The sequence below is a fragment of the Sminthopsis crassicaudata genome, chromosome 1 (genome assembly GCF_048593235.1).
Source record: "Sminthopsis crassicaudata isolate SCR6 chromosome 1, ASM4859323v1, whole genome shotgun sequence".
Taxonomy (NCBI): domain Eukaryota; kingdom Metazoa; phylum Chordata; class Mammalia; order Dasyuromorphia; family Dasyuridae; genus Sminthopsis; species Sminthopsis crassicaudata.
In genome coordinates this window covers 270,212,988-270,230,399 of record NC_133617.1, presented here as the reverse complement: position 1 = coordinate 270,230,399, position 17,412 = coordinate 270,212,988, and the positions used below count along the sequence as shown (strand labels likewise).

General features: G+C 32.3%; 1 protein-coding gene across 10 annotated transcripts in view; it reads right to left on the bottom strand.

Annotated features, from left to right (window-relative positions):
• Positions 1 to 723: 723 nt before the first annotated feature.
• The window catches only part of YTHDF3 (YTH N6-methyladenosine RNA binding protein F3), a 38,084-nt gene continuing 21,395 nt past the window's right edge, over positions 724 to 17,412 (bottom strand). For 9 of the 10 annotated variants that reach the window (XM_074278772.1, XM_074278773.1, XM_074278767.1 and 6 more), the window contains one exon: positions 724 to 3,960. Coding sequence is in view for 3 of the 10 variants with exons in the window: in XM_074278775.1 (XP_074134876.1) it covers positions 3,937 to 3,960 (24 nt within the window). In the remaining 7 variants the exon portion in view is untranslated. Of the gene's footprint in view, positions 3,961 to 7,760; positions 7,926 to 17,412 lie in introns of those variants that run through there. The other variant, XM_074278776.1, reaches the window with a different exon arrangement.

Sequence of the window (17,412 nt, the reverse complement as noted above, 5' to 3'; positions counted from 1 at the left end):
ATAGCAAAATAAAAGGTGAATTTTAATAGTGCCTTATAGGTAGTTACTGTTCTTGCTATTGTAGTTAATTATGTAAATTTTAAGTATTCAGCTTTAGTGATTATCCTTAAAAATAAAGTTACAAAGTTGTTCCCAGTACAGAAATATTCTATATTAACCTATGGATAGAATATCAAGTATAATGTACTGAGAAATACAAGGTGGAATCAAAATAAAATATCTCTACAGCATAAATGCTATTTACAAGCAAGCTCCCTCAGTATTATCATAAAGGTATAGGGATTAAAGCTCAATATAAGCTTGTGACATTCAGCCTGGGGTCTGAGTGGAAAAAGAGGAAAGAGATTGGAATGTTTTGATTTTTTTTTTTAAGGAGGAAAATTTAATAGGCATGTAAAACTAGAGAAGGGTTGGGTTGAGCTATCTTGACATTATTGCTAAAAAAAAAAAGGAAACAGCTAAATAATTCTAAAAAATTGAGTTTGTATCTTTTGTTCAAATAAGAAAAATTATTCTAGTGAATTTGGTAACACAAACCTGAAAAGGCTGTTTTAAAACTAAATTTCAAATTAAGTTGTGATGTAATCCATTTATACTCAGAGGGAAAGGTGTAAATCATGAAAGCCATAATTCTGTAAGCAAAAAATGTTGCAAAATTTATTCTTCATAGGGCAGTATCTTATATATTGACAAAAGAAAATCTAGGAAAAAAATAGGCAGGTGTGAGTGAACAGTTTTTATTGAAACCCTCAAAGATTAAAGAGGACCAAATGGTGAGTTTTGGTACCATAACAGAAATCCTCACCCAACTGTACCATCATTCACATGAATGAACAAACCCAAACACGACAAAATTCAAAGTCCCATGTTCTTGCTACAAGAGAATGTAAATGAACTAATCATTTTATCATAACCTTTTCTTTAATCATAAGAAAAAGAGAAGGGAATTTACATGGCATAACAAAAGATATGCAAAACTTAATGAAAACACAAGTCTCTTAAATTTCTCAAACTTATTTTTAAAGGATGCAAAATTCATTTGAAAGTATTAAATTATTTAAGCTGATTCTTTTTATTGCAAACTGTTTAACATCAGCCCCACCCCCATGCATGGTATCCAAAAAGAACACAGTTCTTGAGTTAGAATGACTATTGTAAGTTAAAAATGTGGAAAGAAATACCAAAACTAAAAAAAGGCTGGGGCTTCTTTTGGAAAGAATCTGCAAGTACCAGTATGTATACCAGTATGTATAGAGAAAGAATACTAATTTTGGTTAGTTAGTTTTTTACTTTTAAATATATAAACTAGAATACCTTCCAACATAAAATACCTACAGAAGGTAATTTTAATAAGAAACATTCAAACCAGAACTAGGAAAAACATTAAACAAAAAATTTACTGGGCCAATAATTTTTCTGTATGCTCTATTACTTCAAATATTTGGTAAGTGCTCTCCTATCTCAGAACCCAGGTTCTCTGCCATTTGGTCCTACAGTTAAAGAACATTCAGTTGTGCTGCTGAGACAATTATCTATTAGCTTCACTGAAGGAAAATAAATCTTATAAGTACTATGTTGATAGACCAAGAAGGAAGAGAAAATGGGTGCTTAGAAGAAAATTTAATAAAGAAAAACAATTACCAATTGGGAGAAAACCCTACATTATAAAATAGAAAATTCTTATTCCAAAGGACTATTGCACCTATTTCACTTAACGTTAGCAATCCAGGTTGAAGGCACTGCAATGTATTTCTCACTGTGAATAAATCTTATTTCAAATTATTTAATTACACATGACATTTGAGCCTGCTATTGCAATCAGCTGGCTTGCTGAAAAGTGCTCCCATGCTGATTTATCCCATAGAAGTCATGTAAATTAAACAAATTTGAACTAGATGTATTTTTAAAAAACAAAATTTATATTAAAGTGCCAAAAATAGAGGCCCTTTGGGGGTAGAGAAGGGCTCAGGCTCTCTCTGAAGCTCTAAAGAATCAGTTCCTTAGACCATGCAGAATAGCCAACATCCTGATGATATATGCCCTATTGTCATTACTGATAAAAAAAAAAAAAAAAAAAAAAAAAAAAAAAAAAAAAAAGTTTGGTAACTATACCCAAATGCCAATTGCAATTATAAACAACTATAACAGACACAATATAAAAGGTTTCATGGCTTACTTTTTTAAACACTTAAAATGGGTAAAATAGGTGCAATTTCCCTTTAAGAAAAGTGTTTTTGTTTTATGCTACTGAGATTTGAATGTTCTCAACACATTGAAATAACTAGACTGACTACTAAGTAGCTGTGAAATAGCTATAGATATTTGCAAGTACTGTATCATTTTATTTGAATACAGTATTTACACAGGAAGAAGAGCTGTGCAACCTAAAAATATTTAAATGAAAGCCTCAGAGAAACCAATGCTATATTTATAATTAAATTTTGGAACTGAAGTGATCACTGAGACCACAGTAAAAAGAAACATTTCCAGACATGATGTGAACATATATAGAGTAATGTGAAACATCAAGGTATTCGGATCTTCTGTATTGCTATTAACAGCCTTAGCACATTTTCTTTCTACACAGTTTTTTCCTTTTAGGACAGTAATTTCTGGTGCTAGTATATTATGTTCATCATCATCATCATCATGATGTTATGAAATCAAATCAGTTAATACAGATGCTTGATGTTTTAAATTGTTTAAATCAATTTCTTCCAAGATACAAAATTAATGCTGATATGTAGCTAAAATTAAAGAAAAGGTAAGATGTTTAAAAAAAAAAAAAAAAAAAAAAAAAAAGGCAACTACAAGAATACCCAGATATGTTATATTCCCACTTATATAGCTCTGATCAATAAAACATCAACATATTCACTTAGATACTGATTTAAACCATGGATCAAGGCCATATTTCAAAGTATTTTGAGGATGCTAGGACACTGCGAAAGCTGGAGGAAAAAAGGTGAGAAACAGTATATGCTTGCTAAACAAGAACTATGTTTATTTAGCTAATGAATCATCTAGGAGTAAATTTTTTACTTCATGATAGCAATCTGTCAGGCTCGCAAAGATCCAGAAATAAGAATTAAGGATTATTTTAAATGTAGTTAGAAAGGTCATAAAAAGTCTGATTAGACTGAGGTACATTTACTTAAAACTTTTGAGATTCATCAAGTGGTAGCAAACAAAATAATTCTTCAGACAAATGCACATTTTTCAGTATACATGTTATAAGTTGGGAGAGAATGGGGAAGAGGAAGAATGTGCATTAATTGGTGACATCCACCAAGCTGCATATCAATATGCTGTTACACCAAACAATTTGAGACAAGGGAAATATCATTCTAATATGATTTTAGATTATATTTCGTTTGGCTAAAATATAGCTTAAGGTTGCTTTGCCATATTGAAAGTTTACTACAATAATTTTCACATGAACATTTAGACTTGAGTTTTACTCCAGGACTAAATATGGCATGATTTTGCTTTTAATCTGTCAAAGAGCTAAAAATTGACAATTAAAAAACTACGACAAAGAAAAAGTTGAAGCAGTATGAATCTTACATCATTGAACCACTTCTAATGGTTGTTAGTATTTAACAAATTCAAAGAGTTAATGAATCCTTGCATTCATTCAGTCTCCTGTGCCTTAGCTAGGATGCATAATTACAAAAGACAGCAGATACTGGTAAAAGCTTCAGGACAGAAAGTGCTTGACAAAGTTACAGTTCTCAAGTGTTTGGTGAGAGTATAAGGGCAGATGCGCTGATGAGAACCAATACAAGAAGAGTCAATTGTGTGTTAAAGTGTTCAAAGATGTCACCTTAAGCAGAAGAAAAAAAAAAAGCTTTAATAACGTCTTCTTAGACATAGGAGGCATTTCCAGAGTCTACATCATTAGTGTTGTAATTCTAGCAGGGCATCTCCACATAGTTATTGTTTGTTTCTATTTCTCTCCTGAAAAAAACAAAAACAAAAACAAAACAAAATCAAATTATAAAGAATGCTTTTCTTTCATTTCATTTGTACTTTTTCTGTTTAATATGGGGGCATTCCTCCATAATGCTGTCCAAACCAACATTTTCCTGTATGGTCATTAACACATGACAGCCAAATTCTAAATAGATCATTACTAATAATAATGATTTTAAATACTACATGGTTACAGCTTCTTTTAATTAGAGTAGATAGAAAAATCAATAAAAACATTAAAAAAAATATAGTATACTCAGGCTCAGAATCAGAAAAAATGTGTTGACTAAAGTCTAACTTTGACCCCAATTTTTGTGTGACCTTGTCACTTAATATTATCAAGTCACTTAAAGTACCAGAGTCTCAGGCATACCTACAGAATAATTTAATAATTTAACAATAATTAAATAATTAATGATTTAATAATTAATAATTTAATAATAATTTAAGATTTATAATAAAATGCTGTGTATATTTTCACAACACTTTGAAGAATAAGCACAAGTATTAGAATTTAGACATAGGGGAAAATCTAAGAATAACTGTAAGCATCAAGCTAAGAATGAACATGTCATATCAGCTAGAAAGTTATAGAGAATGGTCTGAATGAAGCATAAGAAAAGAAATAAGGGATAGATAGTCTTAGTGAAGAATGGGATAATGGAAAACCCTGAAATTATAAAACTCAAGAATAGTTCTACATTTTCATATTATTCCTGAAATAAAAGCAATACAATCACTTCAAACAACTTTATACAATTGAAACAATTCATTTATATATCATGTATTACTTTAAATATTCTAATTTCTTATTGTCACCTAAAATGTTATCTCAAATGCAACAGACTAAGAAGATATCAATATTATTCTGCCAAATCAATCTGATTCTAGGACTTACATATTCTTTAATCGATTCAGATTTTCTGCCAAAGGATAAAGCAGTCTGTTTCACTTTGAAATTTATCATGGGGGGCAGCCCTGAAGTCAGGAGGACATGAATTCAAATTTTACCTCAGACACATAACACTTCCTAGCTGTATGACCCTGGGCAAGTCACTTAACCTAATTGCCTGGGGGGGGGGAAATTATCATGAGCAGTGATATTATAAAGCTTTGAGTAGTTTTTTTCTACTAACCAGAGATTAATTAGCATTTGAATGAAAAGTACAGGAGAATTCAACAGCGGATTAATAACTGCTGGAGACAGACCACAAAGCAAACAAATTTTTCACGTATACAAAATAAATGTTTACATATATTTAAAAAAAAATTGAATAACTTGGGTAGCATAAAAGGATTAAGATTTCCTTTCCATGTGTATTATAATTATTTGCCTACTTCTTTTAAGGATTTTACTAATTTCCTCCATTTAAGAAATAAAAGGTGACAGTATAGTACATTGGAAAACAACATGGATTTTGGAGCAATCGTATGGATGTTCAAAAGAAGTGTGACTGAGTAAGTCATTGCCTACCAAGTCAGCTAAGTCAGAAAAGGGCTTAATTGGGAGTCAGGATGCAATGTTTGCTAGTTATATGGCTCTTTTTCTTGCTTAGTTGTTTCATTCACATCTGACTCTTCATGGTGCTATTTGAGGTTTTCTTGGCAAAGATACTGGAGTGGCTTGCCATTTCTTTCTCCCAGTCATTTTATAGATGAGAAAACTGAAGCAAACAGAGTTAAATGATGTGCATCCAGAATTAAGTTAGCAGTATCTGAAGCGGGATTTCAATTCATGAAGATGAATTTTCCTGACTCCAAATCCCACAGTTTAATGTGCTACCTAGCTGCCCCAAATTTATCCTTTCTCATTTTCAGTTATGATACTCCAACTCTGTGACCACATTTGAAGTTTTCTTAGCAAAAATACTAGAACAGTTTTCTCCAGTTAATTTTACAGATGAGAAAATGGAGCCACATAGGGTTAAGTGAAGTGTCTAAGGTCAGATTTGAAGGCAGGTTTTCCTGACTCCAGGCACAGGACTCCAGTCACTGCGCCACACAACAACCTCATCACATGATCCTAGAGAAGTCTTTTGATCTTTTTCTCAATTTTCTCATATGTAAAATGATGGAATACTACCTACTTCACACAGTTGTCAGGATCAAAAGACAGTGTATATAAGTAAAGTGCTTTGCAAACCTTGTTACCTATTATAATTTACCTCTCTGAAGTTCAATTTCCTTATAACATAATAAGGGAATTTGAAAGAATAAACCTCTAAGGTCCCATTCAGCTCTAAGCATATAATCTTACTTCCAGGCTCAGCCAAGGTAAATGACAAAAAATCCATTAGAATCTATTTCTCTGACTGATCACATTAGAAGGAAACTGTTTCAAAGAAATAGATAAGAGCAGTGAATCAATAAAAATTTATTAAGTGCCTACTATGTACCAGGCATATACCAAGCATCAGGGGAAAAAAGGAAGGTAAAAGATAGTCCCTGTCCTCAAGGAACCGTAAGTGAAGAAAAAAATAAGGAATAAGTTATACAGATGAATAAGAAATAATTAAACAAAGGGAAAGCACTAGAATTAAGATGCGTTCTTCTAGAAGAAATTTTAGTTGCAAAATCATGCAAGCTAGGAGAAGATTTTGGATGCTTAGGAGAAGATATTTGATCCTGGAGGTGATAGGGTGACACTGAAGGGGAGGGAACCCACATGGTCAAAACTGCACAATAAGAAAATGACTGCCTGGTTGGTGGCTGAACTGGATGCCAACCAAGAGGTGGTGAAAAACTGCACAAAAGTGGTGGCAGTTGTCAGAAAGAGGCATGTTTGTGTTTAATAGCATTTGCCTCTATGACCAATTTTGGTTATACCAATATTGATAAAAAATTATGGTAATTTCTAGTGTTTTATAATATGCTCATGCAAAACCTACTACAAGTCATTTTCTTACTAGTAAATTATTGGAGTGTATCTTGAATAATGGGGAAGAGTTATCTATACATAGGTTTTTTTTCATGGCACCATCAACAATTTTAATTAAAACAAAACAATATTTGTGATTGAAATTTTAATAGCACACCAAAGGAAATGCAAATTAACCAATAAGATTAAACACAAACTTTGTCCAGTTACTCTGTACTTGGATTTATCCTTAATTGAATAATTGTTTTATAGCTGACATTCCATCTGCATGTAAAAAAATTATTTTCTTTATTTTGCAATGTAGTTCAAAATAAGTTTTTTAAAAGAATCTAAGTGCCTAGTACACCTAGGTTAAGTACTATTCCAGGCCCCCAATTAAACAAAAATAAACAAAAAGATATCCCTAGCCCTAAAGGAATTCAAATTACATACAATTCTAAATTCATTCCAAATTAAAAACTGTGAATTAAAAAAGTACAACTTTCTTTTATTACTGAAACAAAGATTTTATTGACTGCATAATATTTTAGGTGACTGCATAATATTTTAACTGTCTTGTGTTAACCTACAGTTGAAGAAATCTTAATTTTAAAATAACTTTTAAGATGTTAAGATACTTTATAATATTTTAAATAATACCCACAGCATTAAAGTGTTTGCTGTAGAGAATAAAAATAACTAGAAACAAATGTATTGCCGACTGTACTTAAACCTAAAGACGTTTTGTTTTGGGATTACAACTTTATTTCTACTATTAATGAAAGGAAAAAAAAATCCACGATGCAAAAACTTCATATATTAAGTTTGGCTACAAAATCGTTTTTTAGGTAAAGTCTAGATTTTATGATGGAAGTTAATCAAAAAACAAAATCTGAATTTCCAAAATTCATTTAGTCAACTTCAGAAAGAAATCTTAATTGAGTCATACTATTAGAAATAAGGTATGGTAAAGTAGTTTGAAATCTAAATTCTGTTTTCTCATACCTGAGAGCATAACTTTGCTAGTGGGAAGGTAGTATATGCTTATAAGGACCCTCTCAATATTTCCCCTAGCAAGGAAGTGTTGTATCTTCTAAAGATAGAATTGACAGGCAAAAAAATTGTTAGTATACTTCAAAGAAAAATTTTAGTCATAGTTAATCTAAGTGCTTATGTATCAGCTTCATCTCACAAATAAATAACTGAATGATTGACAAACTAATTAATTAATGATGCTAGAAATTCTGCAAGACTATGTTCCGTGTGTTATTAAAACACAGTATCACATTTTGGCAATGCTTAATAACTGAATGGACCAGCCATTTCAACAGGTAACCTGGAAAAACTACTAGGTAGAAAATACACAAATTTGTAACTTTCACAGTACCATTAAAATTATTTTAAAATATAAAATTTTAAATATAAAAATTGGCACAAGAGTCCTAATACTTTCTAGAGTCAGCATCTGTCAGATTTTACAAAATCACAAGCAAATAATTTTTTTGTTTGTTTCATGGTAATGAGTCTCCATGATCACTTGGAAAACTGATTACAAAAGCAGAATGTTTTACTCAAAACCTTCACTGCATGATAGAATATTTCTACTGGCATACCCTTAGAGAAGCTAGAATTTGGTCTCTGACACAATGAAGAATAGGATCTGAGCACCAATTATTTCTGTGCATAATTAATAACACTAGGGAAGTAAAACTTTGACATAATAATTCATTAGTTGTGAATCATGTATATTTCATTATGCAAAAGACTATTAAATGACTTTCTCAAAGTTATACAACAAATGAAGAAACTTGCAACTAGAACCCAGGTTTTCTAATTCCCCCTCCCCACCCCAAGGTTCAAGTTCTGCCATACCATGCAGCTTCCATGATTAAGAAGGTGGTATAACTGACAAAGCAGCTGATCTTGGAGTCAATTATTTCTAAGTTCTTATACTGCTTCTGATACACAATATAATCAAGTGATAATTTTTAATGTCACAGGAAACTCTAAAAACTAAGTTATAGAGACCGTAGCTTTATTGAAGGTTGTTTCCTTACACCGATAAAAATCACAAATCTAAACCAAGAAAGTTCTTATAATAATAAATTATTTATTTTAAAAAATATTATGCTTTTTTAAATTTGTAAGTTTAATATTTAACTTAAAAAAAATGTGTTGTGTTGGGGAAAAGGGGACAAAAGTTCAAAAAACATTAAAAGAAGGATAGCATATATCTCCATTCAAAGATTCTACTTGCTTCCTCTTAGTTGAGGGTAAATAGGTCCAAACAGGGGAAAGTCCTACCTCCTTTTTCACTTTTTCCTTTTCTTTCATGTTACATAGGGTTTCTTTCTAATTTTAAAGAAAAGAAGAAGGGGAAAAAAAAAAAAAAACTTTCTAGACCCTACTAACTTCACACCAAAAAAGACTAAGGTCCAATCTAAGATGACTACTTGCATCTCAAATCTTGCCTCTAATCAGTTTAAGGGAATTACTTTGATATAGAGAAACTTGTTCATCAATAACTTCTTCCAATTTCTAATGATCCAAGTTTTGTTTTGTTTTGTTTCCCCTATGACCTGAGGCAAATCATTCATGTCTCAGAGCCTTAGACACATCAGCAAAATGGAAGAAGAATTGGGGGTGGGGGGAAGGAGGAAAGGGAATAGTGGGAAGTATTAGACATACTCTGGCCTCTAAAATCCCCTTCTAATTCTATTATCTAGAATCCTTTTCCTGTTTCCCCAGGTCATTCTCTAATATCTTCCTTAAGGTCTCTTCCAGAATTAAATCCACGATCAGTTGTATGAATCTTCTCCTCCCCCCCCCCTTAAGGCTGGGAGGTTAAGTGACTTGCCCAGGGTCACACAGCTAAGAAGTGTTAAGTGTCTGAAATCACATTTGAACTCGGTCCTCCTGAATTCAAGGATGGTGCTCTATCCACTGCACCACCTAGCTGCCCTTTGAATCTTCTCCTTTTTAAAATAAAATACCAAGGGAAGGTCTCTGCCTCATCTGGAATATCTGCTATTAAGATTCCTAACCCTCTAATATAATTTCTACTTCTGAAAATAAAACTTTTGATGAAGAAATTAATTTTTAACATATCACATGGAATTAACAATATTATTGTAATTAGGAAGACTATTAATCCTTTATTTAAAAATTTTCTACTCAATTAAAAAAGTAAAATAAAAAACATCACTGCCTCTCTTATTTGAAGTTCAATTTATAATGTTATTTACTTTGTTTAATAACCAAGACTTGATATAATATAAAAACAAGTAAAGCTAATACAAGATTTAGAAGTGAATAAAGAGCCATCTAGTGGCCCTTTAAAGTCTTCAGCTCCAGTTTAAACTTCACAATTAGTTACTAAAGAAAATATACAACAGAAGAAAAACCATTAGTTCTTAAAAAAAAAATATGGCCCTCATAGAATTTCCTTATCACTCATAAAAGCAGAGTTGGAAAGAATTTTAGATTATCTCCTCTATCCCAACCTTTTACAACCTCAGAAAAACTGGCACAGAAAGTACAAAAGATATGATCAAGTCACAAAGCTATCTCAAGAAAGAGTACACACCCAACCCAAATGTCCTAATTTCCTTATCAATTCATTTTCTACTTTTGAGCAAACTTAAGTTTAGTAATAGTTAAATAAACTTTTTATATGTGAGTGTGGCTAGCAAATGGGGATAGAAAGCTAGCCCTAGTCTTCAAGGAGGCCTGGGATGAAGTCTTCTCTCTAGCCTATGCTGTGTAACCATCAGCAAAGTTCAGACAACTCTAAATAAACAATAGAGCTGCAGAGAAGGAATTCAGATCGCAGGACCAGGCCCAAATTTCTGTAGTGTGTCATCTGATTGATGCAAACACAAAACACTATATTTCAGCAAGTTTAATGCATGTCATTTAAAAAAAAATGAATACTGCTGATTAATTTTATTTTTAAATTTAAAAAAATCTAGTATTCCATTCTTTTTCAGGAAAATTTAAAAATTTATATGACAAATTTATCCCTGGGTATTAATATTTGCATAAAAGTTTAGCATATAGCAAATGTTTAAAATTTTAAATGATAGATACGAAGAAATTTCCGAATGAGTGATAACTGGAATCTGTATGTATTTCTATATCTGTATACATGTTATGGAATTACAAGTAGAGTAAAAAGAACACTACTAGAATACAAGTAAGAGGCCTAGAGCTTTATGAATTTCCCATGTGGTTTAACCTTTCTGATTTAACCTATTTTTCTCATCTATGAGATATACTAGATGAAGGATCTTAATCTGTTTTGTGCTATGTACCCCTCTGGCAATATGGTGAACAGATGGACTTCTCACATTAAGGGAAGAAGAGAAAAACATTCATATAGCATATAGTGTCAGGCCCTATGCTAAACACTTTTATAAATATTTCATTTGATCCTTATAACAAACAGGAATATACTAGAAACCAATTTTAGTGAAACACAATTATCAAATAATTTTTTAAAAACCAAGTTCTTTTCATGTGTATTAGATAATCTCTAAGGTTCTGATAGCAATAAAATTCTACAACTCTAAATGGTGATTTGGAAACAAGGAACTATACACTATACCTGCTTAGGAAAGGGATAGCCTTCCCCAAATTATGAGACTTTAACATATCAATTTATGAGATTAATTTCAATTATTTTCAACAGAATTCATTAAACATCTATTGTGATAAACTCCTGTGCTAGGCTAAAGAAACAGATGGAACAAGATAGGCACTGACCTCAAAATTTAATGGAGTGTGCAATCTTCGAGCACAAATAGCTAATATAAATAAGTATGTGATAAATGCAAAGGTGAGCCATAAAAGTCTTACGAAAATTCTAATGAATAAGAGATTAATTTAAGCATTGAGTTCGTTGAAGAATGCCTCACTGAAGAGAATGGTCATGAGTCTTAGAAGAAAGGAGATTGAGTAGGAAATGCTTCAGAGGTTACAGAGGATAAGGACTAAAAAAAAGTACCATTTGATCTGATGATAGAGAAATCATTAGCCAACAGAAGAAAAGCTGGAATAAAGCCAGACTGCAAGGGGTTGGGGAGTGAATGGGAAAAGTATAAAAGATATAAACAAAAAAGCTGTTACTGAGGGAAAGTGGAGGGTAAGATTATACATGGGAATGGTGTTATTTTTTTGTTTTTTTTTTCTTTAGGAGAATGACAAAGAGAAAGTTTGTTTTGTAGAAGGCAACAAATAAAAAAGGAGCAGAAAATGGTGATCAAAAATACAGGAACCATTTTTCCTTTGAGTTCTGAGGAAAGGAGAAAGTAAATTCTTTACTTTAGCGTAGGAGAGTAATGAGAGCAAAAGAGAAAAATGAAATAAAAAGGTGATCCTATAACTTGGCATGATGAATAGTATGCTGGATTCAGGGGATGGTGGCAAGTTACTAAAATTTTTGGAGCCCATTTTTTCATATGTAAAACAGGAATAGTAAGACTTGAACTACTTATATCTCAAGATATGAGAAAAAAAATACACATTATATGTAATGTTCTGATAGTCTCTCAGTTGTAATCCTTCTCTGGGAAGAGGTTTCTTTTCTGCATAATCTTTTCCTCTATGAGCAGGTTTCTTGGGAGGCTTCTGGAGCCTCCAGCCAGCCTCTTCTTCTTCCTGAATCCTGGCTCTGAATCTCCTCCAGCTCTTGTCCTTCCCCAGTCCAGACTGCTCTCCAAGTTCAATGTTGCCTTTTTTTATCCTCCCAGAGAATGGGCATGGGACATACAAGGGCTTCTGGGAAGAACCACTTCAACCAATGAGATTGCTCCTAGAATTCCTAAGGTGTAAACTCCCTTTAAAGGCCCAAACCAAAGGTCTGAGCCAGAGAACTGTCAAGTTAACCTGAGTTCTCACCTTGTAATTGTCCAGACAACCTGAATTCTCACCTTGTCACTGTCCAGACAACCTGAGTTCTCACCTAGTAATCCTAACAATTATATATCTTAACAATCGAATTATTTCTATTAACAAGGATAGAATTATTTTTTGAAGCTTCCTTTCAAAGAGAACAAGAACTTGTAACACAAATATATGTATTTTTACTCTAATGAAAAAGTCTGGGAGCACTTATTTTGGTAAACTGTCTTAAATTTTTTTTCCCCTAAGAAAATTGAGAGAATGCTTGGAAAAAACTTTTAAACTGTTTTTAAGAGACTAATTGCAGTAAATATCTTTTAACATGGCAAATATGAAAAATTATCAAAAATTATAGAACTTTAGTAATGTATTAAAGTACATATAAACTCAGGAAGAGTATTAGCAGGTGGATGGATAAAGAAAAGCTTCATGCAGGTTAGGAGAAGAAACTCCAAGGAAGAAAATAATGGAGTACATTCCAATCATGTGGGACAGCCAATTCAAAAGCTCAAGAGATGGTATGTCTGGTGGGAAGAATAAAGAGAATGCCAGTTTATCTAGATTGCATTGTGTAGGAAGATGGAATAATGTCCAACAAGGATCAAGAGATAGACTGAAGTCAGGATATCAAGGGCTTTAAAAGCTAAAAAAGTTTATATTCACATCTGCATTTCAGAAAAACTACTCTGGCACAAGCATATAGAATAGAATAAAATGATTAAAGATTTGAGGGAGTTAAGCAAGAGGTGTAATCTAGGTGTTGAAGTGATAAGTTAAGATGACAGTTATCTAAGCTATGCACAATTATCTATTAAATATGGAGAATAAGGTAAAGTGAAGCATTCAGGATAATGACATAGTCATAGACTGGGGGGCTAGAAGTGTGGGAGTGCTTTCAAGAAAAATAGGCAAGTTTGGAAGATAAAGATAAAATGCATCATCCATCAGTTGGAGAATGGTTAAATAAGTTATGGAGTATGAATGTAACGGAATATTATTGCCTTGTAAAAAACAATCAGCAGGATGATTTCAAAAAGGCCTGGAGAGACTTACATGAACTGATGCTAAGTGAATTGAGTAGAACCAAGAGAACACTGGATATAGCAACAAGATGATTATGTAATGATCAATTCTGATGGATATGGCTGTTTTCAACAAAGGTGATTCAGGCCAATTCCAATAGACCTGTGATGGCAGCCAGAAAAAGGATTGTGGAGACTGAATGTAGATCACAACATAATATTTTCTCATCTTTTTGTTGTTGCTTGTTTTTTGTTTTCTTTCTCATTTTTTCCTATTTTGATCGGACTTTTCTTGTGTAGCATGATAATTGTGGAAATATGTTTAGAAGAATTGGACAATTTTAACATATATTGTTCTTTAGTGGAGGGAATGAAGAGAGAAAAAATATGTAACAAGGTTTTGCAAGACTGAATGTTGAAAACTATCTTTGCATATATTTTGAAATAAAAAGCTATTAAAAACTAAATCTCATCATTTTGAAAAGAAACAAAACACACATGTTATAAAGTTTTTTTAAAAAGAAAAATAATAAAATCCTGTACTTTCTGGCTATTCAATTAAAAAAATGTATTAGTTTTGGACATGTTGAGTTTAAGATGCCTCTGGAATACTTCATTTAAAATGTTCAAGAGCCAACAACTGATAAGGGACTGAAACTTAAGTATAAGAGTAGGCCTTAATATAGATATGAAAGGAATCCATATAGATGATATAATTCAATCTACAGTTGGGGAAGTATATAGCTCTGGGAAATCTCTTTAAGCATTTAAGGCAAATCTCACAGTAGAAATGCCCTTAAGAAAATATGCTAAGGTAAAACTCTACATTGTTGAAGAAGTTCCCTAAGGAAAATGAGATTTTTTGGGGGAGAGGAGGGGAGGGAAAGAGTGTTAGTGGGAGGGGAAGAGCTTGGGATCAGGGGAAGAATGTGCTATATGAAATTTGTGAAAGATGTAAGAGATTCAGTTGATAAACTTATTTTAGTCTCAATTTGGCACTCTTGATTATTATACAATAAAAAAATTAAAATTTATCTAAAATATATGAAAATCTCAAATAGATCTCAAGGCTCTGAAGTAGCTTTTAGTAAATTGTGTGCTGTGACTATATGTGTTTCTTATTGTTTTATCTAAATTGTTTGTTTTCGTGTCATATTTAGCTTTATTTGTAGATTCTGATACTCTGGAATATTTCGAAGAAAATGCAGCCAGCCAAAAGATGTATGTAAAAAGAAAACTGCAGAGGTAAGAATTCTGGGGAATATTAATAAAGTTTCATATTTGAAATAGTTCTCATAGCTTTCTGTAATCTGATGCCAAACTCCTTGTCCCAATAAAATACTTTTGTTATTTCAGCCTTGACTACGTTAAAGTAACAGAAGTAAAAAGTCAGATCCCCACTCCCTCAAAAAACAGAAAATTTGTCCCTGGTTTGTAAAAATTTATGGCATTATAAACCTGATTTGAAATCTTCACATAGTATCTTTACTGTCAATTTCCAAATTATGGTAATTGTTAAAAAAAAGTCTTAGTAGATTTTAGAGGTGTGCAATTAAGATTAAGCACCTCTCTCCCCTTTCTGAAAGGAAGGACTTATGTTTTAGTGAGTTTTGGGGTACCACATGGTCTAATTTGTTTTAAGGAAATATAAAAATATGACTTGAGAAATACTGAGAAAATTTAGACTTCTTATTTCTTTCCCTGAAAACTGATAAATCTATAATTTTTGTACAGGGTAAAAAGGAAGTTGATTTCACTGATTAGAGAAAGGAAATTGAAATTAGATTAAAAGCAGTTAAAAAAAAAAAGGCAGGGGCAGCTAGATGGCACAGTGGGGACCAGCCCTGAAGTCAGGAAGACCTGAGTTCACATTTGACCTCAAAATCAATACTACCTAACTGTGTGACCCTAGGAAAGACACTTAACCTCAATTGCTCAACAACCATCACCAGCCCCCCCCTCCAAAAAAAAAAAAAAAAAAAAAAAAAAAAAGCCTTACAATTTGTAGTTTAAATTTATCTGGTACTGAAAAACTGCTTGCTCTTAATTTTTATTAACCATGAAAAGAGAAAAATGTAAGTCAGAGAACAACTTAAGAATAAACAAAATTGATTAAGGCATTGGAAGAGAGATTTAAAAAAAAAAAAAAAAAAAAAACTTACAAAACAGAAGTCCTGAGGAAGTTCTGTCTACCTTATGTTTCACAATGACAGAAGCGATCAGAAACTAAAAATGTCTTTTGGGAAGGTTGAAATAGAATTTTCAAAGTCTTGTAAAACAGAATAAATTATTTGGGTCAATTAGGTCAACTAAGGAATTTCTAAAAGACCATGCATTTGTAAGATCTTAAAAATCTAAAAAGAATTTTGAAATTTCAAAGCAGGAAATATAAGGAAGTGAAGATTAATTATTTTGATAATCTGGGATATGACTGGGAAATGCCATATTCTGCCCCTCAATAGCCATTCAAAGGATGTATCACAATCTTTAGACAAGTCTTTAGCTCCAAAGCAGGATGATAGGAATTTGAGGTTGTCATTTGGAGCCTCTCACCATCTTTCATCCAGGATTAAAACCAAAAGCCTCAGAGAAAGGTATGACATCTTAGGAACTGATTTAGCTTTTTGGGTAATTTCTTTTCTTTTTTCTCAGATCTGTGAAGAAGGAAAAAATCTGAGGCTAAAAAAGGACTGGAATACATTATGAAATGCAAAATAGATAATTTTGATTATAGTAAATTAAAAAGATTTCCTACAAACAAAACCAATGCAGACAAAATTAGAAGAGAAGTAAAGAACTGGGAAAACATTTTGACATCCAAAGTGTTCTGATAAAGGCCTCATTTCTAAAATAGAGAACTGACTCAAATTTTTAAGAATATAAGCCATTCTCCAATAAATAAATGATCAAAGGATAAAATTATCAAGTGAACAAATTAAAACCATGTCTAGTCACATGAAAAAAAATTATCTAAAATTACTATTCATCAGAGAAATGCAAATTAAGAAAACTCTGAGGTACTACTACACACTTCTCAGATGGGCTGAGATGACAGGAAAAAATTGATAAATTTTGGAGGGGATATGGGAAAACTGACATACTAATACTTTGTTAGTGGAGTTGTGAACTGATTCAGCCATTCTAGAGAACAATATGGAACTATGCCCAAAGGGCTATTAAACTGTGCATATTCTTTGACCCATAAGTGTCACTACTGGGCCTATATCTCAAAAGAGACCATAAAAAAGGGGGAAAAGAAACCATATGTACAAAAATGTTTAAGCAGCCCTTTTTGTGGTGGCAAGGAACTGGAAACCGAGTGGATGCCCATCAGTCAGAGAATGGCTCAATAAGTTATGGTATATGAATGTTATGGAAGATTACTGTTCTATAAGAAACAATCAGCAGGATGATTTCAGAAAGACCTGGAGAGATTTATATGAACTGATGTTAAATAAAGTGAGTAGAACCAAGAGAACATTATATAAAGCAACAAGATTATGTGATGATCAATTCTGATGGACCTAGTTCTTTTCAACAATGATGTGATTCAGGTCAATTATAGACTTGTGATGGAAAGAGCCATCTGTATATCCCCCTCACTCTACCCCCCAACCCCCATGGGGACTGAATGTGGATCACAACATAGTATTTTCA